The sequence below is a fragment of the Centroberyx gerrardi genome, chromosome 3 (genome assembly GCF_048128805.1).
Source record: "Centroberyx gerrardi isolate f3 chromosome 3, fCenGer3.hap1.cur.20231027, whole genome shotgun sequence".
Taxonomy (NCBI): domain Eukaryota; kingdom Metazoa; phylum Chordata; class Actinopteri; order Beryciformes; family Berycidae; genus Centroberyx; species Centroberyx gerrardi.
This window is the reverse complement of record NC_135999.1, coordinates 31,257,714-31,283,049: the sequence shown is the minus strand read 5'-3', so window position 1 is coordinate 31,283,049 and position 25,336 is coordinate 31,257,714. Positions and strand designations below refer to the sequence as shown.

At 41.5% G+C, this 25,336-nt stretch overlaps 3 protein-coding genes and 1 non-coding gene across 4 annotated transcripts; 3 read left to right on the top strand and 1 right to left on the bottom strand.

Annotated features, from left to right (window-relative positions):
* Positions 1-332: 332 nt before the first annotated feature.
* Positions 333-6,997, top strand: LOC144542975 (uncharacterized). Its single transcript, XM_078290810.1, has 2 exons — positions 333-424; positions 5,621-6,997. Exon 2 carries the CDS (start codon positions 5,628-5,630, stop codon positions 6,657-6,659), a length of 1,032 nt encoding a protein of 343 aa, XP_078146936.1. The 5' UTR covers positions 333-424; positions 5,621-5,627; the 3' UTR covers positions 6,660-6,997.
* Positions 6,998-7,240: 243 nt separating this feature from the next.
* LOC139911211 (ribosomal protein S6 kinase beta-2-like) lies at positions 7,241-19,192 on the bottom strand. Its single transcript, XM_071898716.2, has 16 exons — positions 18,989-19,192; positions 17,847-17,901; positions 17,587-17,624; positions 17,186-17,300; positions 16,864-16,932; positions 16,452-16,599; positions 16,091-16,148; positions 15,784-15,884; positions 15,219-15,309; positions 14,757-14,847; positions 12,703-12,810; positions 12,466-12,528; positions 12,153-12,230; positions 11,700-11,807; positions 10,977-11,089; positions 7,241-10,758 (listed from the first exon to the last, which is right to left on the bottom strand). The coding sequence occupies exons 2-16, from the start codon at positions 17,898-17,900 to the stop codon at positions 10,581-10,583; spliced, it is 1,413 nt and encodes a 470-aa protein (XP_071754817.1). The 5' UTR covers position 17,901; positions 18,989-19,192; the 3' UTR covers positions 7,241-10,580.
* Positions 19,193-19,648: 456 nt separating this feature from the next.
* LOC139911217 (uncharacterized) lies at positions 19,649-23,043 on the top strand. The gene is made up of 4 exons (XM_071898722.2): positions 19,649-19,697; positions 20,638-20,832; positions 21,268-21,420; positions 22,291-23,043. Exons 1-4 carry the CDS (start codon positions 19,664-19,666, stop codon positions 22,611-22,613), a joined length of 705 nt encoding a protein of 234 aa, XP_071754823.1. The 5' UTR covers positions 19,649-19,663; the 3' UTR covers positions 22,614-23,043.
* Positions 23,044-23,945: 902 nt separating this feature from the next.
* trnae-cuc (transfer RNA glutamic acid (anticodon CUC)) lies at positions 23,946-24,017 on the top strand. Its single transcript has one exon. It is a non-coding gene; the product is annotated as a tRNA-Glu (tRNA).
* The last annotated feature ends 1,319 nt before the right edge of the window (positions 24,018-25,336 follow it).

Here is a 25,336-nt window from a genome sequence, read left to right as displayed (position 1 = left end):
CAAAACCTCCTGGTGAAAGAAGATCACCTGTAAGTGCATTTAGAACAGAAGTCAGATTGGAATTTTGAAGTTTGGAGTAAGAAGATGTAGAATTAATGAATAGAAGAGGCCTTTTAAGAAGAGGCCGGACAGCAAATTCTCTCTCCTCTCATCTTTTTTACTTTCTCTCTTGCTATCTGAACACTATCTAGTTCTCATGTAAAGATGTAGAAACCCTCTCACTCCTCTCGGTTTCCTTCTGCGACTGTGTCTTCCCCCACCCACCTTCATCTCTCTCTCCTCTGGGGTTTTTTTTTTCTCTTCTAGCTGCTCTAATACACATCCTGCAGAGTTCCTACTTCTTCACGCACACTCTCTCACTCTATCCTTTGTCTTCGTTCATTCACTTCACCTCATTACTTCATTTGGACGATCAGCTCAACAGGTGAGTAAACAATTTGCTTTCTTTAAATATGTGTTCATATTTTACAGGTTCAGACAGAAATTACAATGCAGAAGTTTGATGCTTCCCTGATGATTCTGCTCTTATTCCCGCTCATTTTGACACCTTTCTTTCATCTGCCTCTCAAAGTTTTCTTGTAACTTCTTGTAACTGTCCATTCAACCATTCATTAGTCCATAACTTTTGGTTGGCTTTCAATTTTCCCTCCTACTTACCCTCTCTTGTCCACTTGTTTGACCCTCCCCTCATTCTCAGCCCTCCCACCGATTCATAACTTCTCTTTTCTTTTATGTTGTTCTTTATTTCTCTCCATTCTCCTCCCATGTGATTGACCTCAGCCTCAGTGACTAGCTTACTGCTAAACTTAAGATATTCCAGTGGTTCATTGAAAAGAATTTCATTTTTATTGGTATCAATGGAAGTTGTTTTGTGTGGTACGGTCTAAATACTGGTATATTGTATATACCCATTGATAGATTACACTATGAACCTAATTCCTCACCTCACCATCTCTTCCATTCACACTAGGAACACATGCTTGGGCCTAGCAATTATTGGCAAACAGCTAATCAGTCATTCATTCAGTTTGTTGCTACTGAAAGCCTTGCAAAGAGGCTATGATCGTGGGTTAAAACTGCTGACCACAAACAAATCACTCAGTGAAGGAGGATGACCAAGCTTTGACAGCTGAGTAATGTAATGATTTGTGGGGTAGAGACACTTCATTGCAGCCTTATTAATCTACACTCATGCCATAGCTAATGTCAACAGTACCACTCATACCAAAGTCTTGGGCAAAAATCACAAGACATTTTAGAGCCTTTACTTTATGACTTTTTGATTGACAACTATCTGATCAGGAATCAAATTACAGTGATTTTGTTATGTCATGTGTGGAGAATGAAGTAAAACACACATTTCAGAGGCTCTACTTTGGCTAAGGCCACCTGAATGTGTGTGTGTGTGTGTGTGTGTGTGTGTGTGTGAGAGAGAGAGAGAGAGAGAGGGAGGCCCTTATAGTTTCCATCATGGTTTACTTATAAAAAAAAAAGTGTTAGTTCTTTACTGCAGAGGAGTTGCAGGTTACTGCAAAATGGAGGGGAACAGCATGTGCTACGCCACAAGATCTCCAGATTTCCTGTTTGACACAGAGGTATCGAACACATAGAAACAACCACTTCCTGTTCCCTTGTGTATGTGTATGTGCATATGCATGGGCGCGCGCGTGTGTGTGTGTGTGTGTGTGGCACTGTTACCTCCTTTCTGTTCTTTGTTGTGTTTGAGTGTTCTTTTTCGGCTAGATGAAATACTTTCATTTACACACATGTATAACCAAGCTGGCAAACACATTAAATACATCAATAAGCCATCTATCTAGAAATTATGTCACTGAAATAATTGAAACGCCGAAAGTTCCTAAAACCTCCTGATAGAATGTTCAAGGAAACAAATATTTATCCAGCCAGTGAGCACCATTTGGGGAACAACTAAATCACTAAGGAGGTTCAATTTTCATAAATATGTGGCCTTGGCAAATATTATAGAGAAAAGCTTCTATTCTATTCTATTATTAGTGCACTATTCTACACTACTGTACAGTGTCTATTCTATTCATTTCATCGTCATCCAGAGAGAGAGAGCTCTGTGACTCATTTAGAACCTGTACGTTTTTCCTTTAGTTTCTTTTACACCCACCTACAGCTGACCTAAAAGGCCTCACAAATCATGACTGATACCATGACAAAGGTTTGCTTGGTTTAGCTAAAAAGGGAACAAACCCCATAGAGACCCTTTGGGTGACATTAATGTGCTCTCTGGCGGCCATATTGAAGGGAGAAGAGCTGACTGCATTTCTAAACTTAAGATTTAGCCATCTCAAGATTATGAAAGGGACATGGTTGATCTCTATGCTGTTTTTAGCTGGAGACATGATCATTTCATCACTGATACTGATTTTGTGGTTAGATAATGTCAGCTTGTTAGCTAGCTATAGTATCTGGTTAGTTTGCAATCACTGTCTTGTCAACACATCTGATTTGTACAATACAATATATTACATGGCTAGTAGCTAGTAGCTGCAATGATAACTCTGACATAGTTCCTTTGCTAAATTAGCTTGCTGGCTAGTTTAGCTAACAAAGCCCAAAAAAACAGCTGCTTGTTCAGGTTAACTGAACTGACTCTTCTCAAGCTGCAACTCAGAGTGTTTTAGAGTAGAGACTAGGGCTAAAGACAAGACAGTTTACTGTGTCACAGTAACCTACATTTGGAAACAAATCCACCTTATCATACTACTCACTTTTACTTATAATCTTAAAGGGAAAATCCACCCTAAAACACTTGGATGCTGTTAAAAACAAGACTAAGAGTCTAACAGCCCAGCGGCATTGAATTTTGTGGAAGCGTCCCTAATGGGAATTGAAGTCGGGTCTCCCTGTGGCACACTTTCACCCACATGACCAAAAGTGGTGAACAGAGCGACTGACACTGCGATCCTTAGAGCCCCTGTTGTTGCGGAGCTAAAATCAACTAGCACCTTGCATTTCTGGGCCCATTTTCTTGTTTGGTGTCTTATTATATATGGTCTTATTCCTGTGGATAAGAATTTCCAGCGCAGATACAATGGAGTTTGATAGCAAAACATTTTTCAGCTGTCTAAAACATCAACGATAAACATCGGGTGTTGGTGTTGTGTCCCCTGAGAATCAAAGAGCAACCGTTTTACATCGGCATTCAATAATCATACAAAATCCATCTTAGAAGAGGCAGAGAGACCTCTTTCTCCACTGACCGTAGCCTCAATAGACAAGAATGCAATGACGTCACAAGACATGTTGCGTTTTCAGTATGGGGTGCAGCTGCGATCATAGGCAGCTGAATGATCACACTTTCATGTGATCATGTGACTTTCATTTATTTATATCAGGGCTTCTCAAACTCCGGACCAAGGTCTGGATCCGGACTACAACTAAAAATCAATCCGGACCGGACCTTGTGTCACATTAGACATAAGTTAATGTAACGTTAGTTAATGTAGTATATTTTCTTTAATGTTTTATGTAATATATTTTCTTGTATCCAACGTGTTGTGTGATTGAATGTGCATATATTTACTCATTTGCGCAAGCGTATGTGTGAGACATGCATTACAGAGCGTGTCACACAGAGTTAACCATCCTTGATTTTTACTGTCATGGAGCCGCTGTGTGTGTTTGTGTGTGTTTGTGTGTGCCGCGCACCCGTTGTGAGTTTCTGTGGATGCGTTCACTCTGGTCCAATCACACAAAGCGTAATGTCATTGCTATGACAACGAATTGTCACTGTCAGTCAGAGGCCCGGGACTTGCGAACGTTATTGCTGTTCCACATATCGATGTGAGTCTGGATTTTCCATGATGAACATTGTGAAAAACTCCACAGCAGTTTGACCAATGAACACAGTCAGAGCCTCCGCCTGGCTATCACACCTTTTGTGCCCAGGTTCAAGGCATTGGTTACAGGCAAACAGTACCATTTTTCCCACTGTTTCAAGCCACCACACTGTACTGTCGAATGTGTGTACTTAAAGTGATGTTTAAGTTACGTTATAGACAAGTTATGGACGTTGATTTATGTCGGTGTGTTTTACTGGCATTGTTCCGGACCATTGAACTTGTGTCAAATTCATAAGTGGACCTTTAATAAAAACATTTGAGTACCCCTGATTTATATGCTCATACGCCCTCCTTTGATTAAAAGCAACATCTTCACATCCCTTCTCTGGGAACCACAGGAAATCACTAACTGAAGTAGAAGTAGATGAGGCAGGCAGAGGGGAAGTGAGTATACCAAAAAATAAATTCCAACACTTCATCAGGAAATAATGCACTGAACATCACAAAGTGATATATAGCCTAACAGTGTAAGAGTAGCTGAGGGTGGATTTTTCCTTTTAAAATGGACCTACACCCACACCACAATATTTTCAGATCTGTTTTTTGTAACCCAATTGTTGTATATTTAACTATGAAGTGAATGGCTTGGTTACTTGGAAATTTGTGACACAAGCCTCTCTTGTTATCTCAAACCTGTTACTTCCACTTGTATTATGATCTGATAATGTGAACAGATTAACATGCACATTTGCACGTCTGGACACCTTTCTGTACATATGTTACCTCCATCTGAAATTTTAGATAATATGAAGAACTTACAATGCCCATTTGCAGGTCTGGACACTTTTCCATATACGTTCTTCCATCTGTATAACTGATAATGTGAAGAGTTAACAATGCACACTTACACATTTGCTTCAAATCTGTAAACCTGCCAATGAAGTCCATACTTTAATGTATCTGTTGAGTGTTTTCAATAGGTTCTGTTGTTGTAATGACTTGTATTTTCTTCAATAGTCCATATTTGTTCTATTATCTATATCTTCTCGGCTGCTGCAATCATCCACTTTCATTAAAGTTTCAAGTAGTCTAATCCAAAAAAACAAGTAAAATTAAACAAATGCATAGTCAAAAAGTGATCACAGACCCATGTTGAGATGTCCATTTTATTTTTATATTACTTTAATGTAATTTTTCTCCTCATCCACCCCAACACTGCCCTGCTCTGACACAATATTTAATTTGATTACTGTCATTATTCACAGTAATTGTAAGGGATTACAGTCATTCTTCTATTGTATTCAGATTACTGGAATCCTATTACAATTTGTCATCACACTAGTTGAGAGGCATTAGCCCAGTGGTTCTCAACATGGGGTCCGGGGACCATCAGCGGTCCTTGAGGGGGAAGTTGAAATTAACACAATTGGAGACTGTAGAAGAATGACTATTTTGATCATATTTCACTGTTATCTCTCTGCCTATAATACAGATAGTCATGGAATTCTGGACAAAATCATATCAAAAAATACTTTCAGATTTGGGTCCGAGAGACAAAATCGTATTAAATGGGGGTCCGTGGCCCTAATGTGGACGACATCTGGGGTCCTTGATATGAAAAAGGTTGAGAATCCCTGCACTAGCCTATTCTTGCCCCAGACTGAATATGATCACCTCCACTCTTTCCCCACTTCCTCCTCTCTTCGCCAGTTGCTAATAAAAGCTGCTAGTAAAGCTTGCTGATTGAATGTTGTTGGGATTCTAATTAGCATTACTATGTTTTCTCTTTTTTCTAACCCCTGCAGAGTCACTATGAGGACCACGGCCTTGCTAGCTCTGACTATACTCGGGCTGATTTTCCTGACTCTTGCATCTGCCAAGAACGCAACACACAGCAGCCAGCATTCCTCTCACAACACCACCACCATCAACCCTACCGCTTTATCCCCCTCCCCTACCAACCCGACAATCGGTTCATCAGCATCTAATGAAGCCACGGCCGTTCAAAGCAGTTCTTTAACATCTAAGGAGAACCAGACGGCCGTTCCAATGGGGAGAAGTATCACAACACACAACAGCGAAATCCCCAAGCGAAATGAACCCAACCCTGCGTCACCATCATCACCTTCATCTTCATCCTCGTCCCCAGATACCCGCCAGCCTGGCCCAGCTTCCTCTTCATCAGCCACCAAGCGCACAAGCTCTCCACCCTCCACCACCCCTGCAGCGCAAGTCAGCAACTTTCCCAGATTAATACTTCTGATGATTCTACTCATCATCATCCTGGTGGCGATATTGGTGGGCTGCTTCCACAAGGTGATCAGGGACCGGCGATCCAACCCGGACAGCTCCGTCCCCAGGCTCCTGCTGGGCGTGAGGGAGGGGCTGAGGGCCAGGATCAGAAACCTGGAGGACCGGATGGGGCTTCGCCTCTGGCCCGGGGGGAAGACAGGAGGGGAGGAGGAAGAGGAGGAGGAGGAGGAGGAGGAGGAGGGACGACGGGAAGACGTGGAGGAAGGAGGGAACAGGAGCGACGCCGGGGTGGGAGGAGAGAGCGTCGGCGCGAGGAACGAAGAGGAGGAAGACGACAGCAATTCCTCGGACGACTACTCCAGCATGGAGGGGTTCGACCTGAAGGAGAGGGCAAAGAGCAGACAGGAGGAGGAGCAGAGGGAGAAGGAAGAGGAGGAGGAGGAGAAGAAGAGCGCAGGCGAGGGAGGCCCGAGTGGCGCGGACGGAGAGAGCGACGGGAAGAAAGGAGGCGGCGGAGAAGGGATAGCGCTCGTCCACTGTGGGAAGGAGAAGGACGGCGCGGCGGATCTATGTGATCTTACCATCCTGTAGGGGACAGCGTGGCCAAAATTGATAAGTTGTTCATCAGGGGGAAATTTTAGGGGTAAAAGACAGGAGATGACACTCCATTAATGTTGTAATGTTTTTAACTACATGGTTTTGAAGAAGGTTGAATGTTTTGAAGGATGTTCCGCCTTCTCCCCAAGTTGAAAAGTGTATGATGGTGATAGACTTGACACCTAAGTGTCTTTTTAAGTCGTTTTTTTTATTTTGTAGAAAATGTTGGCAGCCTTTGTGTTTTTATACCTGCTGTTACAGGTGGAATACGTATGGAATAGTATGTGTGCTTTGATGAACTGACATTCCAATAAAAACTGAAATATCTTCATTATGCTGTCTAAATTATTTTTAAAGGAAGAATAGGCAAGGGTTAAACCATGTTTTTCCCTGCTTATTTAGCTCTTTGGCAGTTGATCTACATATTTGTTCTGCCCATCTAAGGGAAAATGTGAAATATCCCCTTGGTTCCTTGCATAAGACATTTGAATGAGCTCCAACTGTCTTTGTACTTTGGAAAGTACTCAACCATCATGCATAAACAAAGTTCTCGACGCAACAAGCTCCATCAACAATTCATGTCTTTATTCTTCACACATTCACCAGTTAGCCAGAGGAAGGAAAATATATATGACAAAAAAGAAAAATTAAAACTTCATAAAATATTCAGCAATGATCATGAAAATATTAGCTGTGAAGTCCACTAAATCCTATTCATTGAATGCAATTTTTAGAATACAGATTTGTAAAATTTATTTCCAATAGCTCTTCCCAAAATATATGTGTCTACAATCTGTAGAGGTGAAATACATGATGTGGTAACGCTTTAGGTTACAGCTCTTTTACTTTCATTATTAGTGGAATTCCACAGAACTGAACACACATTGGTGGTTTTGTTGCCCCTGGCAGCATATTACATGATCAGATTGTTGCATCTGGTTAGACTTGAGACAAGTAAACCATTGCAAACAGGGAGAAAACCAGTGCCCTGTTTCCCTTTTAGCTTAGCTCAATATCTTGTTTAACAACGCATGATTTCCCACATTTCATACTTTCGTCTAATAATGTAATTACAGAAAAGAACTGTAATTTGAAGTGTTACCCATTTCTTCAGGTATAATACACACAGTGGAAAAACAGGTTATTTTGTTCAAAGCCCAAGATAGACATGTACAGACTATATCCAGTGCTCACCAGACCGGGACAAAACAGTAGCTGGGTTTGTTTTGAGTACTTCATGAAAAACAACAAAATCTGATTTAACTTATTTTACAAGTGATGTGTCCGTTTTGAGGTGGTTTAACTATCATGGAAGATATATTAGCAAGTAAAAATAGCATATTCTGAGATTTTTTTGCCCAGGTCTGACAGAAGAGAACTTGTTCGGTGAAAACAACACCGTTTGGTAAACCTGATCACACACAGATGAGATCAGGGGCGGGAGGGGAAGGAGGACAGAGGGCCAGAGGGAATGAACGAGGGAAGTAGAGGAAGGTAGGAAGAGATTATGTACATGTTTCTCGGTGATTTGATCAGGACAACAGGAGCAGGAAAACGGGAATCTTTGTTGAGTTTTGTATTAAAAAAGCAGCTCAATGCAAAGGATCGTTAGTACCTGGTAAAAATACATTCTTTATTCTCCTATGTAGGCCTTGACAGACAGGCAACATTTTGAAGGAATGCAGATGGGCAATTTAGACAACAATTATTAGGAAATATTTAGCTTTATCGTCATATTTGCCCCATCCTTACTCTAAACAAAACTTGCCCATCTCCATAGCCTCAATAGTTGTCTATATGTCATTGGATAAGAGGTGATGACTTGAGGCTATTTAGTTGATGGGTAATTTTACCAAAAATTCAGCCAACAACAATATTTTTTTTATACCTATATTGCTATCCTCAATTAATTGCAATCCTAATCCCTGCTCAAGATAAATATTCACTAGTCTCCCTATTGCCTCAGAGAGTTGCCCGTGTCTCATTGCCTTAAGACTCATATACAAGCTTGATTGTTTGTTCACAGTAGTAATACAATGTAATTTGATACAGACCGGGATTAGGATCAGCTCGCCTTTAGGTCACTCAAGCCACAAGATTCATTTATCCCAAAAAAAAATAAATCTAAAAGTTTAAAGAATTTTGGCATCTGAAGAATCTTATAACAAATCAGCAATAATTACCAAGTGCTCTAACATTAGTCAGTAAACTGCAGTTTCACTACATTTTGGAATTGACTGATTGAAAATGAGCCCATTTAACCCCAGCCCAGATAGACTTCAGTCAGATTCTTCTAAGTGCTGTATTAGTGTTTGACTGATCATGCCTGCAGCAACTAAACTCAAGGAAAAGGTCCCGACGACGGCAATAAAAAACAAACACTCCAAATTTCTGTGATGACTTCAAACACTTTTCATATACTGTTTGACCTAGGTTTAATGTGTAAAAATACGTTTGTTTAGGTAACCCAAAATACTCTTCTTTTTATACAAATTATCTTATGTTTCCTGGGAGTGCCTGTTTCAGTGGTTTATAGATAAATGAGTATGAAAAAATTACAATATTGTATCTGAATGTGTGTGTGAATATATGGGAGGATAGTGTGTGGAGGATATTCATTATATATTCATTCCTATGTCAGCAATACAGGGGATAATTCGAGGATGGATGAAAGAGGATGGCATCCTCCTTGTTAACCCAAATTATTAAATACATCCCTCTTGTTTATCCAAATGGATAAAACTGGACAAACAACCCACTTTAGTTGTATTCTACTATACTATGATAGGTCCTTTTCTACATTATGAGGACAGCAGTGTAAAACGCTTTGGCAGTAGACATGCAGATTCTCTGTTTGCCCTCACAGAAAGCTCAGAGAAATGAGAAACATCGATGAAATGAAACATTCGCCGTATTTCCAGACAGAAATGCACTGTACAGATCCCATCTGACATTCTTAAAAGCATTATCCTGTATGTGAAACAACGCATTCCATTCTATGTCTTCCTATGTGATACAGATTCACCCCAACAAATGAACTAATCCTGCACCTTTTTTAGGCTGTGGAGCAAAAAGTTGACCGATAGCCTGGTGATTCCAGGTCAGTTTCGCATTTAGTACTTCAATCAACTGATCCTTCATCAGCCCTCCAATAAAAACATCAGCCTTTGATGCCCGACCCGTTGGTGCAAACTCACACTACAAGAGCTGATCAACTAATTAAACACAAAAGGAGAACACTTTAGATCACAGCTTCCCTTTTCTGTAATTATACTACAATTTAATATACAAAATGGAACAAAATTGTTGACTATCACTCATGCTCATGGTGGACTCGGTGGATATGGTTAAGAAAAAGGATCCATCATAAATGGAGCACGTTACAAACCACTGCAAATGGAAAAAAAAAAAAACTGTGCCCTGTTGCTCTCTTTAGCACTATTTCTGTTTCTGTGAGTCATTGTTTCCCATATATTAGAGCCACTGTCTAACAGCACCGTAATTAAAGAAATGAGGGACATGAGGGAGAAGTGACCATCCGAGACAGAAGTTAAGATTGAGGTGCTCAAAAAAGGCCTCAGAAAAGTCACAGCATGGAAATTTCACCCTGATCCTCTAAATCTGTGTGGGATGGCCTACCTGGAGACGGTCAATAGGATGTTAAGTGCTAGGACAGTGAGCCTAAAGTCGTTTTTTTCTGTTGACTCATCTACATTACTGTTTTAATATTCAAAGATGAGTATGAAGCAAAAGAACAGACTTTTGATTTTGGCTCTTGAGTGACCGCCCTGTTAAACTACGTTAAAGCAATGACAAAAGCAAAAACAAAACACTTCAGCTCACTGCCCCGCAGCCCGGAAACCTGGTCGAGGTCTTGCGGCGCGGGCCGGGTCTTCCGACACGTCCTCTTCCCCTTCATCTCCGGTGGCCCTTCTGCTTCTTGTTCCTCGCGGGGGTCCTGATCGGCTGGGTGGCCGCTCCGTTCTCCACCGGCGTCGGAGCGGGAGCGGCCGGAGGGGAGGTGGGGGAGAGGATGTCGGGGTCTCCGTCCACGCTGGACTTGAAGGGTCCCGCCAGGGAAAACTTCAGAGGGCTGGAGGGATGGAAGGATGAGGGGCGGGGTACAGGATGGAGGGGGGAAAGAAATGGAGGAAGAGAGGGAGAGATGGACAGAGTTTCGCGTTTTTTTAGTTTTCTAGGTAACGTCAGTGCGTTTACTCTGACAACACTCCAGCAGAGCCAAGGCATGGAATAACTTATGCGCTGCTGAACAAGAAGAGCTTCTTCAAAAGGTGTGTGTGTGTGTGTTACCTGATGGGTGTGCGTGGGCTGCTGTTGTGTCGGCGTACGGGTCGCATGCGGGGCTCGAACGAGAAACCTTCCTTCAGACTCTCGAGGACCGACGGAGCCACGTAGGTGAAACCCTGATGGGAAGCGATCACTCTTCAAGTCAGTCAATCAGGGATGGGTAGCAGCATTATGCTGCAGGGTGTCCCATTCAGATCAGTTTTTAAAACTACAATGGGAAAGGGGAGGGAATTTCCCGCTCTTTTCTGTTTATTCTTGAAGGGGGGGCATTGACTAAAGGGAATAGGCTGAAATGAGAGCATTTGTATTGCAAAGCCGCTGTGGAGCCAAGTACAAGGCTACTTGTAGTTCTTCCTTCTTTAGGGAAAACTCTGACATGTACAGTCATTTTAGTAAACATCTCTGGATAGAATTAGCTAATCTGCCCCGTCCTTTCACTGCTCTACTCAGTCTATTATCTTGTTATGAAGCCCTGCAGTGGAATTTCCTTTTCAAGCAGACAGCACTTGTTGTAACACAACATTTCCTCTAAAACAATAAAGCAGAAATATATCAAGGTGGGAAATGGCAAACAACCTAGGCTTGGGTCAATATTCGATAATATCAAATAATAATATAATCTCGAATATCGCTGGCAAAGTTTGGAACGTACCAGCCACTGTGGCTTGCAGACCCTAAGCATAACCTTTTAAAAAACAAAGATGAAGACGAAGAAGAATATCTCACAGCAAAGGCGTGCTCTGCGCTGTGGCTGAGCGAGGTGTCGTCTGGACTGTCTACGGGTGTCTGCCGGGTAAACCTGGTGTCAAACTGGCTGACGTCCTCATCCGACTGCTACAGAGACACAGACGGGGATACAGAGAGAGAGAGAGAAAAAGGAGAGAGAAAGGGGGGAATTGAAAAAAGCAGGAGGGAGTGTGAGAGGTCAACAGAGAGCGATGAGGGTGATTGGGGAAGTATTAAGGTATATGTGGATATGGAGGAGTGTAAGAATATAAGTGTAAGAAGAGAGAGAGGGGGAGGGGAAAGGTGTGGGGGGCAAGAAAGAGGTGTGGGTGGTTGAAAAGAGAGAGAGAAAGAAAAGAAGTAGTGTCAGCAATCCATTGATTGTGCATAATGCTGCTGTTAAATTAACTTTAAACTAGTATTCAGTTACATGACGGGAACCGAATGCCTTACCAGCTGTGGCTTGTATGGCGGCTCCACCCTCTTGTTGAGCAGGTCGTCCCAGTTGATGTGCCTGAAGAACGGGTGTTTCTGCAGAGGAAGAGAAGCGCTGTTGGAAGCCGGATTCACTATGGCATAATCCAAACCAACTACAGGGAATGACCACTGATTAACTAAGTTAAATGAACTGAATTGAGAGAGAGAGAGAGAGAGAAACAGGGAGAGATAAGGATAATACCAGGTGGAAAGGGGATCATATTTAGTGTTACAGGTGTGTGTATGAAAGAGAGCGTGTATGAGTGAATGAGTTACTGTAGTTAGTTACCTGGATATCAGCACAGTCTGATTTACTGGAGCCGAGTCTTTGGGCTGGACTCTTCTTCAACAACTGAAAGGAAAAAGGGAAAACGGTGGAAAAAGGTGAAAAAAGAGAGGGAGAAATGCATATTATTATACATAGTTATGATCATGCGCTACTGTATAGTTCATGTTTTCAAATCAAATAATTAATCATTTCACTATTGTTTAAATGTATACACTGATATTTGTTGGATTTTTGTACCTTCTTGATGAGGTCCCTGGCGTCGATGGTCAGGTATGGGGGCAGGTTGAGTTTACACTTCAGGATCTTGTCAATGGTCTTCTTTCTGTTCTCAGCCGTGAACGGAGGCTAGTGGGGAACGGAGGGAGGCAGTCAGCAGGTATTACAGGAGCTGAAACCTTCCCTTGACTTCTGTCTTCCCTATTCTCTAAATCCAGGTCAAAATGCATGGAAGAAGGGATGAACAATATCACCAATAAACAGTGTTGGGTAGTAACACATTACTAATGCGTTACAGTAATATTAGGCTTGGGCGATACCAAAATGTACCCATCGACAATATTCCTTTGATGATGATAACATATGATATTGTCTTTGCTATATCTGTTAAAAAAGAAGCTCATACACTATTGCAATTATTACATACAGCCACAACATGCCTCTATTTTGCACTAAATATGAGAAATAAAGTTATATTTTCTGCTTGAGGTATGCAAGACATACGCCTCTGCACACATTACTGTACTTTGCCTGTTGTGCCTGTTGCATTAGTCTGAATTCATCACCGGTGGAAATTCCCTGACCGATTTAATGTTCTTGCTTTTTGATTTATGTTAGTATAAAATGTCAAAATTTTGCTTCCTCGCGCAGTCAAAGCCACATTTCTGAAGCAAGTAACCTAATTAAACTCCCTCTCTCTCCCCTTCTTCCTTGTTTCACTCACACACTCATACTCTGCCTCGCTATCTCTCTCGCTCGATAAAATACAAAATGCCCCTTTGGCAGTGAAGTCTAGAGAAAATTGTCCTACAACACTGTTCAGTCTGCGGCATTGATACCATCAAACCTTGACCCACTTCCTCTCCTTGTATTGTGGTATATTATTGCAGTAGCTCATCCAAAACCATTTTTCTTGGAGAATATCCAGTTACTAGTAGATGGAGTGAGTACAGCAGTGTAGTGTTACCAGGTTTGGCAATGCTACCTTGCCCTGACTGCTGGGATGCTAATTAATGACGATGCATGGACAACTCCCCCAGCTTCATCCAGGTTGACTGACTCTCTTTTCTCATTTGGTCATTTTACATATGTGTTTGGCATCTGTAAATTTTGATACATGTGGCACAAATAACTTTCGCTCGTGTTTATCATGGTATTATTGTGGCAGAGTGACAAGTATTACAATGGCCTCCCAGTATTGTGATATCGACCAAGCCTAAGTCATATTATCAATTTTCCTAGTAATAAGTACTCCAAAGAACATCATTTCAATTTCAGTGAGCTGAATTCAGTACACAGACCGCAGTGGGTGTATGTTAGGCTGGTTATTTTTGTTAATGTGGTTCTTGGTATATGGTGTTTGCTCTTGTTTTGGTAGTGTTGTTAGGGATGTTGTGGCTGGTAAAAGTTGTGGTTGAGGTCTGAGATAGAAACAGAGAGTTGACACCATTATCAAATGGACTATAGATACTTCTGACCTAAGAATAAGGGTTTCTCATTCTTGTGCTCATGACAATATAAGGATTTACCCTGATAACTCTGTATTATGTACAATTAATTGTAGAACATTAATGTCTGAATAAGCCCTGAACCATAAAGATGCCACTAGAAAATTGAAAAAATGTCTAGTTCACCAATACTAACGAGCCTATGACCACTGAAACAATAGTATCTCATCAAAAACTAGGTAGTCCTTTAAGTATTCAAGTTCATATTACAGTAAAATATATAATGTTCACAGAAAAAAAATGACCCAGGCGACAAATAATCGACCAGGGATTTAGAAAAAACGACCCGAAATTTTCAGCTGAACCCAGAGAAAGCAGTAATAAGTAGTAACAAATTACTACTCTCAATATTACTTTTGAAATCTTTGAGTAACAAACCCAACACTTCCTTCCTTCCTTCACCAAAATAGTCATTATAACATGCATCAACACTGGGTCTTCCCAGCCCACACTCTCTACTTCTGTCCATCCATTCCTCCCTCCACTGACCCCCCCTTTCTATTCCACTCTCCCTCCCTCCCTCCGTCTCTATCCATCCATGCATCTTTCTCTCTCTCTTTCTCTCACCGATCCGGTCATCATATCGTACATCAGGGCTCCCAGGCTCCACCAGTCCACCGCTCGGTTGTGGCCCAACCTGGTCAGGATCTCCGGAGCCCTGAAAGAAAGAAAGAAAGAAAGAAAGAAAGAAAGAAAGAAAGAAAAAAGAGAGAAGGAGAGGGAGAGAGAGAGAGAAAGGAGAGAATTGAACAGGGTAAAAAAGTGGGAGGGAGTAGGAATGGGAATGAGAAGCTGCCAAAATAAGTTGTACTTGTGTTATAAGGTGCAAGAGGTTGTAACATGACTTGAATTTTTTAGTTTCTAATTTCCATCTATGGGGGTGATGGAGCGGAAATTGCAGCATTATGGAGTATATGAGGAAATGAAGGAGTGAAAAGGTGAATAATAAATAACACCATCTCATTGCCAGATGGTGTGTGTGTGTGTGTGTGTGTGTGTGTGTGTGTGTGTGTGCACTGTTATACCCACATGTATTCTATGGTGCCACAGAAGGTGTGTGTGACGGCACCATCGTGAATCGATTCCTTACAGAGGCCAAAGTCAGTCAGCTTGATGTGTCCTTTGAATAAAAAAAGAAGAGAAATAGCTAGAAATAACATTATCACCAATTATTCCTATTTTTTTTTTAAATATTAGCTCAATCAATTTTGGGAAGCATCAGCTTTGATGTTATCTGACATAGTAACATCCAGTTTGTTCAAATGTCAAGAAATTAGGTGGTCAGTCTTTTTCTTTAAAAGCTGTATGCGGATGAGAACTGAGAGGAAATTACATACCATCACAAAATTATCTTTAACCAGTGACGCAAAGCAGACAGCAGGAAACAGCAGAAACACACCATTATATTAAGAAAAATATGGTCACACGTGAACATCATTGGCTATATGACTCAGCCAATCACTTTTCATACAGACTGGTTTTAAAAGCCCCAGCACCTCCTATCTATGGACATTTTGTGCTATGGGGCAGTAAAAATCCTATCCCTAGATCCCTCATGTCTACATGCACATGCTCATAGAGAACGGTGCCTTACCCTGGTGGTTGAGCATGATGTTTTCAGGTTTGAGGTCTCGGTAGATGATCCCGTTAGAGTGGAGGTGACCCAAGGCCAGGGTGATCTCCCCTAGATAAAAACTACACACACACAAATAAATTGTTTGAATCCATAACAAAATATAAGAGGCAAGATTGATCTGACCAACATTCTAAATTGGACATAACTAAGAATGAGACACTGCATTAGCAAAAGCAAAATTGTGACTTCTGCAGGTTTTCCAGAATGTGTGCAAACAGCGATTCTGCATTTCTGGAAAGAGGCTCTGAACACTTGGCAGGCTTACCAGGCAGTGTCCTCCATGAAGATGCCTTCCTTCTCCAGCTGCATGAACAGCTCCCCTCCTGGTGATAAACAACAGTACAGATGGGTTAGTGGCATTAGAGGGGGAGACCATCCATCCCTTCATTTCTCCATTAATCCCTCCTTTCCTATCCCTCCTTAAGACGCTCCTATGGCCACTCCCTCTCTCCTCTCCAAATGAAATTGAATTTGGAATTTAATGAAACGCAGCTAATGATATTGGCATAAAGCGCATGCTCTTTCCTACATTTCCTCCACTGAAAACGAGGCAGAGTATTCCCAGTCTGGAAGGAGTAGGTTCACTCTTTAATGGCATCCCTCCCTCCTCCACCTTTCCATCTTACCGCTCAGACACTCCAGTATGAGGTAGAGCTTTCCCCCAGTCTGGAAGGCGTAGAGCAGGTCCACGATGAACGGGTGTCTCACCGTCTCCAGGATCTCCCGCTCGGCTCGCGTATGGGCCGTGTCCTTAGCGTTACACACTATCTTAGCCTGAAGATGGAGATAGGGAGGGAAGGAATGGGGGGGTGGGGGGGTGGGGGGGGTGGGGGTAAGCAGGGGATTGAGGAAGAAGAGGTAAATATTGGGGAAGCGAGAGAGAGAGAGGCAGGATGATGGAGGGGAGAGAAAAGGGAAATGGAATGGGATAGATAAATTAAAATAGAGGGAGAAGACATGGAAACCATTTCATACATAGCCTACTATTGTTTTTATTAGCCAGTTTGGAGAGGTAAGACATAGGCTGTGTCAAAGTACCTTTTTCAGGACCTTCATGGCAAATATTTTCCCCGTCTGGCCGCCTTGCACCTTCCTCACCTGGAAAACCTGCAAGAAGACACGGAAAGTCGTGAGGATCCACTGTTAGAATTTTGTTTTAAACTGCATAATACAAAAGACAGGCAGAGTGGTGTGTAATTCAGCAGAAATTCAATAAAAGAGAAAGAGCTAGCAAAGTCATACAAGCACACAAGAGTATTGGAAAATGAAACCCATGTTCTACCAAAGTGAGATTTCACTTTAAAAAGTTGTCAAATCTGTGCACGCATGCAAAACAACACACACACACACACACTCGCACCTTGCCATAGCCTCCTTTTCCCAGTACAGTGAGAAGCTCAAAGCAGTCAGGTCCAACTCGCTCGCTGTCTCTGTTGACGCTTTCACTGGTCAACTCCACCTCCTCTGTCTGAGCACTGGACAGAAAAGGCACAGAAAAGTAGTACTACTGGTATTTCTCAATATTTTATGGTTGTCCAACTGAATGACTCACCAGTTCTCACAAAACTCAACAATGCCATAAAAAGCAAGTCAATGCCAACTTTTTTACCCCATGCACGCCACTGTCAACAACACCAAAATATAAAGCAGACCAAGATTTTTTTAAATGACATGCAATTTGCAAATCCAACAGACATGGTCAGACATGGGATTGAGGAAACTAATCAGTCAATTAAAGGACTGACAGTAAATCTGACTTACTTCTCTGTCTCCGTCACGGTGAAGTCACAGACGTCATCCTGTCAAAGTACACCACAGAGACGTATTATGAGATTAAAACATCTGCGTCCAAACACACACACATGAATTAAGAAGGAAGCTGAACCAAGACAAACTCTGCTCTATCTGATTATAACTATCAAACTGTGCATCTTTCAAACCCAAACTCATCTTTTTCTCATCTCGCCTTAGTGTGTTATATGAGTGATCAGTGGTAGTCTTATCAGTGATGGGACACAAACCTCTGTATCACTGATGTCCTCGGTCTCCAAGTCTATATCGAACACTCCTGCCATCCTGAAACGGAGACTGAACAGTCAAACAGTCCGCTGTGTTTCATTAAACCTGAGGCTCGTTAACTCTTTCACCCATATGAGGAATGTAGTCTCTTGCCCCAAGACTCAGGATCACTGCATGTCTTACGGGCAACAGGCCAGGAATAGGCCTGTGACCCATTCTTCATACTGACTAGGTCCTAATAATTTGAGAAAGCAGACATTAATGGAACATTACACTATAACAGTCCACTGCCAGTCTATAGTCTAAAAGATTACTAGTGGTTAGTACAGTATATCGACCATTTTATCCCAGAGACCCACATATGGCAATTGTTGTTATTGATTTAGTATTGAGTTGCATAGCTGACTGCACTGTACATGGAGAGATTATAGTTGTGAGTGAGAAACCTATGATTACAATAGTTATCCTTACACTTTCTCTGATTAGTATTGTGTGAATTAAACTATTCTCAGCAATCTTGAGAGACTAAAAACAACACGCTGTACGTTACCTATGTACTGTAGCTGGCTGGGTGCTGAAAACCGCAGTATTTAGTTATTAACAGTGGTGAAGGGCAGGGCGGCTGGTGGTGTGGGCTGGTCTTATCAGAGGAAACTCAAAATACATGGCCTGCTCATGTCAGATAAGTTAGCCTAGCCTCCACCGTCAAAACACGGCTCAGCTGGCTTCTTTGGGGCTAAAACGGCGCTTAACAACGGTCTCATCAACTTGAGCTCTTGTCTGAACTGATACGTTTTATAGTTAGACACTTTCGGGATGTGTAACGTTACAGACGTGTCAGTATCAACCGTGTTGTCAGCTTCGAGCTAACCGCTAACGTTAGCATGCTAGTCAGGTGGCAACCCAAACAACAACATGTGGGAGTGAACATACCAGTAAATACACTGGTTTCACTGTGCTGCTTTACGCCTAAAATTAGACTGTAAAATTATTAGAGTGCTAGTTTTTTTTTTCCTGTATAGTGTTACATCGGTTAAACTGGTATTAGCAAACGTTAGCTGTGATCACGTTGACTCGGTGACAGCTGGTTTGACAGGCGGACAGCCAAGTCAACAACCACGTTAATGTTGAGTTAGCATTTCACCTGTGAGCGCTCCTTCATCCGGTGACCTTATCTCACTCCGGAGTCCGATAGTTTTTAAAAGCAAAGCTGTATTTGTGTCTAACCAGCAGTCACTACCATTACTGCTATACTTAAGCTTTTAGCTAGCTACAATACGGAGCAGTTTAAATCCCCTCCATGCTCGCTTTTCTATGGATGAAGGCTCTGTGGTTGATGCCGCTTGGTTTAGACCTTTAACCTACTACGTCATCAACCATGGAGGGGGGGCGGGGGGGGCTGAAATTAATACAAATATTTAAAAAAAAACAGATGTTATTGGTTTTAGTAGTAGTAGTAGTATTCTAATAAAAACCTGGCCTTTGTAGTCACACTTCCTTTACATCAGACCACATTTGATATATTCACAGAAGACATTCGATTTCAAATACTGAATTATACTGCATGTAACAGTTTACTCGCTATATTTAAACATTTTGGATGAATCTATAAACTTGTTTTCTTTAAGTGTCATAATGTGATGCTAAAACGTGTATCATTACATAACCATAATAAAAGAGTTGAGCATTGCCAAACAGAAAGAGGCTGGGTAAAGAGTGGGCTTTCAGTGGAAACAGTAGTTTGGCAGTTATAAAGGACGTCCATGTGGTCTGTCAGACCACAACTAAGTAAGGACAGGAAAAAATAAAGAGATGAGAAATGAAGTCTCACTGGATCGTCATGATTCTTGTCGGTGAGTAATAAATAATTTAGGATAAACAGGTGGAAAGTAATTTAAATATTTTTCTGCTAATTAGGTTACTTCCACATGTAAAAGATGGAAATAACTCGGGCTCCAGGTAGGCAGGCAGAGGTGAGGAGATGTGGACGAACAGAAAGAGATATAATTACTGCTCGATTTGTTCAAATTTAACAATGTGGTGGTAGATATTGATATTGGATACTGTTTTCACTTGCGTTTCTTCTAACTTTCAACTGGAATGCTCAAAAGGAGCAATTGAGGATGAAGTGTCTCGATCAGGGGTTTTCAATGCTAGCTGCTAAGGGAGGAGGAAGCACTGATGCACACCAATATGAAAAGTTTCATTGCATAACTCCATATATTCATTTCGATTAAAAAAAAAATACTTGAATTTTATCTTGAATTTTATATTTTATTTTCAAAAATATTGAAAAAAGTGGTTGTAAATTGTTAGTTGTTGTAAATTGATCCACTAATCACAAATGTATTCATCAATGCGGTTTTGCTTGTTTGCTTTACAAGTTAATGAAGGCAGAAAAACAAAAACAAATATCCACTGAATATTCAATATCAAGCTAACTTTACTCCAGGTTTTACCTAGAACCAGGCTTTGTTAGTTGGTGAAAGCAATACAACTAGGGCTAGCTGTTGCTCCCAGTAGAGAAAAAGTGAGAGTTTGGGCAAATAGGGCAAAATACAACGTCTCAATTAGCGGGGATGGGACGCTCTTCTCTGTTGGAGCCCCACTTTGTGATTTAGGCTGATAAGATGGCTGCATTTTTACATGAAAGTCTTTCCTAGTGCAGCTTTAAAAGTTTCCATTTTAACTTAGATTTGCTTGTAAGTGGCACTTTCCATACGGTGGACATCTCATTTTGGAATGAAACTCTACATGTATTGATAAATTTGACATCCATGTGATCTGCTCCAGTGTCCATCACCATGCCTGGCTTGTGGATGCTGTTAGTGACTGGTACTGAGGTCCAACAGGTCCAGTTTGGTTCAACAGTCACCCTCGGCTGTGACTTCTCCTACCTCCATGAGACAACGTGGCTTAAGCACAACCCAGAACTCATCCCCACTATGATCCTCTGCACCAGCCTCAGGGATGGACAACCAGTCAAAGGTAGTACACGTTTTCGTTTACTTAGTCTCCATCTTTGGTGCTCAGCGCTCATTGCTGTGGTGTTTCTGCACTGCACTTCCCAGAGATCACCTGTCAATCAAACAATGTGTCCAGTTCTGTGACGTCTTTCTCCTTGGAGTTTCTGTTGATGCAGTTTGAGTTTCTGTAGGTGGCTACAGGTCTTTTCTTTGTCTGTTCAGCCATGGTGGCTATCACTGCTCATGCTAACTACCCAGTTCTTCTTCTATTTATTCCAAACAAACTGGAAATGTAAAACGCATCACTTCCTGTGCAGCAGAGGATTTTTCCCAGGAAAGAGCTACCAGACACCGGCTGTTTAGAACAGCAAATGTAAAAGCTTTCGTGAACTGGATATAGGCAGAATCACTCTTACTGCATTGGCCCAAACTGAACTGAATAACATGGTTTTTCCAGAGTTCCAGCTCAGCTCTCGTTTCTCAGTGGAGCTGATGAACCGCTCTCTGGCACTAAAGATCAGTAATGTTGAGGAGAGAGACCTGGGGCTGTATTACTGCATTGCAAAGGAGAAGCAACGTATGAAAGTGGGGAGAGGAACCAGGCTTCAAGGTAAGGGGAATACCTTTATGGTTCCTTTTCTCAGTCTCAGACTCTGCGTTTTAGAGCAGTAAGTCCAGCAATTGAAAACTTTCACTTCAGCATTTGCTCCATTTCAACAGATAACAGATAAAATATTAATCAAACACAGCTCACAGGGTAAGATGTACAGTCGCTGCCTTCTCACCTGGGTTTCCAAAGGAGGCACAAGTCTCAAGTCAAGTCCCAAGTATAAATGTGGATTACCAAGTCAAATCCATGTGATTAATGTCAAGTCTCAAGTCTAAATGTAGAACAGCAAGTCAAGTCAGAACAAATCAAGATTCCAGTATCAATTTAATATCTTAAAGAAAACTAAATATCTAGTTTTTGACTTTTCAATCCAATATCTTTTGTCAAGACTTTAGAAACATTTTAAAGTCATCAAAGTACAAGTCAAAGTCAAGTTCCAAGTCAGCAGAACCCAAGTCAAGTCAAATCTCAAGTCTTCTCTTCATGCATCAAGTCAAGTCTCAAGCAATTAAAATTGTGACTTGAGTCCAAGTCATGTGACTCAAGTCCCCACAAAAAGTGTATTTTGCTCACATTGCTATGGGATTTTCAAAACCAGACATGATAGAAGTGGAATTTTATACAGTCTGTACACAATCCATCTGAAATGCACAAACATGCAATGTAAAAAGATGGAGAGGGAGAGCAAGAAAAGTAATGCAGACAGATTTAAATAAATTCAACTACAAGTGTGAACATTTGAGGTTATATGGCAATGTGATCTCATAAAATACAGTCTTTACGATCAGATCTCAATCTCTCTCTCTCTCTCTCTCTCTCTCTCTCTCTTTCTCTCCCTCCCCATTTGTCTCTCCCCTGCCCTTCTCTCAGCTACAGGTTGGAAGCCACCTGTAGTTCCCTCAGGTTCGCCTCCAGGTCCCTCCTGGCTTTTCTTTTACCAGTGGTACTGTGTGGTTGTGGGGTTTGGGCTGCTGACCATGGTGCTGGCTGTTTGCATCACCCACTGGAAAACCAACAAGGCAGCCAAGAAGGGAAGGAAAACTCAGCTATTGCTTGCGTCAGCACCAACAAGACCGCCACCAGTAACAGCACCGGAACGAACAAAACCACCACCAACAATACGTAAACTAACTAAACCACCAGCAGCAGCAACTAAGCTAAATGTGCATTCACACTGTGAGCAACTTGGTTGATGGGTTGTAATGACTGATTGTGGGCGGGGCCAGAGGCTCTGATTGTATCTCTGTGGTCTCATGCAGCTACAAAGTTTTGAACAGGCAAATCAGGTATTTATCACTGCTTTGGTATTGTTTTTCATAGCACTGTATCATTCTGATGAGTTAGCATAGCTAGCTGGCAGGCACTAGTTGGGTAGCATTAATCAAAAATGAACAGAAAATGCTCTTTAAAATGACTTCAGAGCTTTCCATCGACCCCAACGATGGATCCAACCGTCCTCCAAGCATTGTATTTATTCATTGGTAATCAAGTAGGGAAACAAGGAGGCGCAGAAATCTGACTGGCTGTTGGCAACCAATGATCAACAATCCTTTTCCAGTAACACATATTATTAATTGAATGACTGGCGTTTTAGTAAATAAAGTAGGCTAGTTGAAATATTTAGCTTGTTTTCTTTTGTTATTCATTCATTGTGTTTACCTGCTTACTTCTTTTCAGGGTCATAAGTCTGGGTATTGACAACAGTATAGCCATTTAGCTCTCGTTATCATTGTCAATAGTTTCTTACCTGAAGAACAACTTCATCAAAAATCTATCCATTAGAGTTAGACCACATTAAAAGCCTGAGTCGACTAAATACATCTTTATTCCACAAAATATCAGTCTAATTATATGTAAATAAATAGTGGGTGAAATCAGTTTGAAACTTCCTGAATAAGCTCATTTGGGCCCACACTATAAAAAACATAGGGACATTTTTATTAAACTATAGGCACATGTTAATGGATTTGTTTGCATGTGCACAAAATAATGGATGTGACGGCATGAATTAACCCAAAGAAGGAACATGTGTATTTTTTGTGCTGCTGAATGAATCAAAATGAGGACACCTGCCCTTGATATAGTAAATTGTAGCCTCGAAATATGTTTCTTGTTGCCACTCCTGGGCTCCTTATTGTTGAATTTAGTAACTTGATTGTATTATTTATTTGTTTAATTATCCTGGTATTTAGTTGAATCAGGTAGACCCGTTGTTGCCAAGAAACCATTGATATGGGTAATTAGAGCTAATGGGTTTAACATGAATGATATGCTGACCTGTATTTTACTTGATCACTTTACTTTCACGTTAGAGAAGGGGTCGGCCTGGCTGCACTGGCTCCATGTGTTAACTTGTTTCTTCTTTTATATCTACAGAGCACCATTTCAATTTAGATTTAATGAGAAAAAATCATCAATTCGTTCAAGCTTTGATGTCGTTGTGAGCACCCAAAGTGAGTACTTGTTTGCTACAGACTACTGGTAACCACAAATATATACTAGTATACGATAAGGCGGCGGTGTCTTCCCTGGTGGTCTAGTGGTTAGGATTCGGCGCTCTCACCGCCGCGGCCCGGGTTCGATTCCCGGTCAGGGAACTACGTTTTACGGCCCAATCCCAATGTCCGCACTCACGGACTTTGACGCGCGTTCCCGAGAGATTTCATACTGAAAGATGGCGTACTCACAAAACTTGAAAAGTACATATGCACAGAAATTTTCAGATTTATAAAACCGTGCGCACGCCAGGTCCTGCGAACCTTTCCTTTATACATCCCAATCAACGTGAAATGGAGCGCACATGCACGAGTCTCTCACCCCGCCTTGTCTCCTCCCAGAATTAACTATGCAAATGACTATAAATACGCCCCTCTTGTCACCTTCTTGTCAAAAACGATGATGAATGTGCCTGTGTTCAGTGCTCCCCTCTCCAAATATTTCCAATGTGCTTTTACGCATGCAGTGTTTTTGTAAATAAAGGTAAAATTGCACAATTGAACTGATTCAAAGATTAAAAACAAAACCATATAATGTGACATGTCCAGTGTTCGCAGTGCTGCCGTTCCAAATATGGCAATTTGTTTCATTTTTTTCTACACTGCTTTTTTTTTTTTTAGTTTTACGCACGGGTGGCCTTTCATTTCTTACCGTTCAGTCAGCGCACAGCTTCGGTGGTTTGTGTGAGCAGGTACTACACACAAATTGTTTGGACATCACACAGTTGTTCCAGGAATTATTCCGAGTGCATCTGCCCACCCGACACTGCGTTTTCTTCCCAGGAGAGATGGATCTGTGCGCCATGGATCTCTGTGCGCCTCGGCAACTGTACAGTCCCTGACGTGCGTTAACGTCTCCATGTCACATAAACAAAGAAAACTGTCCATTTTACTGGCGATCTTGGTTTTGGCACTGTGAGTAAGGCCTGATGTCATCTGTGGGAAATTAGTTTGACTAGGTTTTCATTGCGCTCAATAAGTCAGACCTACTTGAAGCGAGCCGGAGGAGAGAGAGACGCGCATTCACACAAACCAACGCGGCGATATAGCGGAGAGTGCCTGTATCTATTTCCTAGGTGGTTTTTTTCATTCATTTAAAACCCTCATATTTAGTAAAAGTCATGGAGGGAGGAAAAAATACCATTTTCCCTCAAGTGTTGGAGGAACTAAAAATTGAAAATAACAACGCCAGATGGGTTTTGGCCTTTCTAATGTTAAACATTATCCACATAAATAAACTATTATGGTGTATCAGCGGAAATAATTATGGTTTTTCATAGACTACTTCATAGACATAGCACAGTGAATTGAGTGAAAACGTTATTTTGAAACATTTGGAGAGTTTCACTACTTCGTAGTTTGGCGTCGCCAACTGACAAAGCCAGACAAATGTGCGTACGCATGGTCTAAAGTTTGCGGGA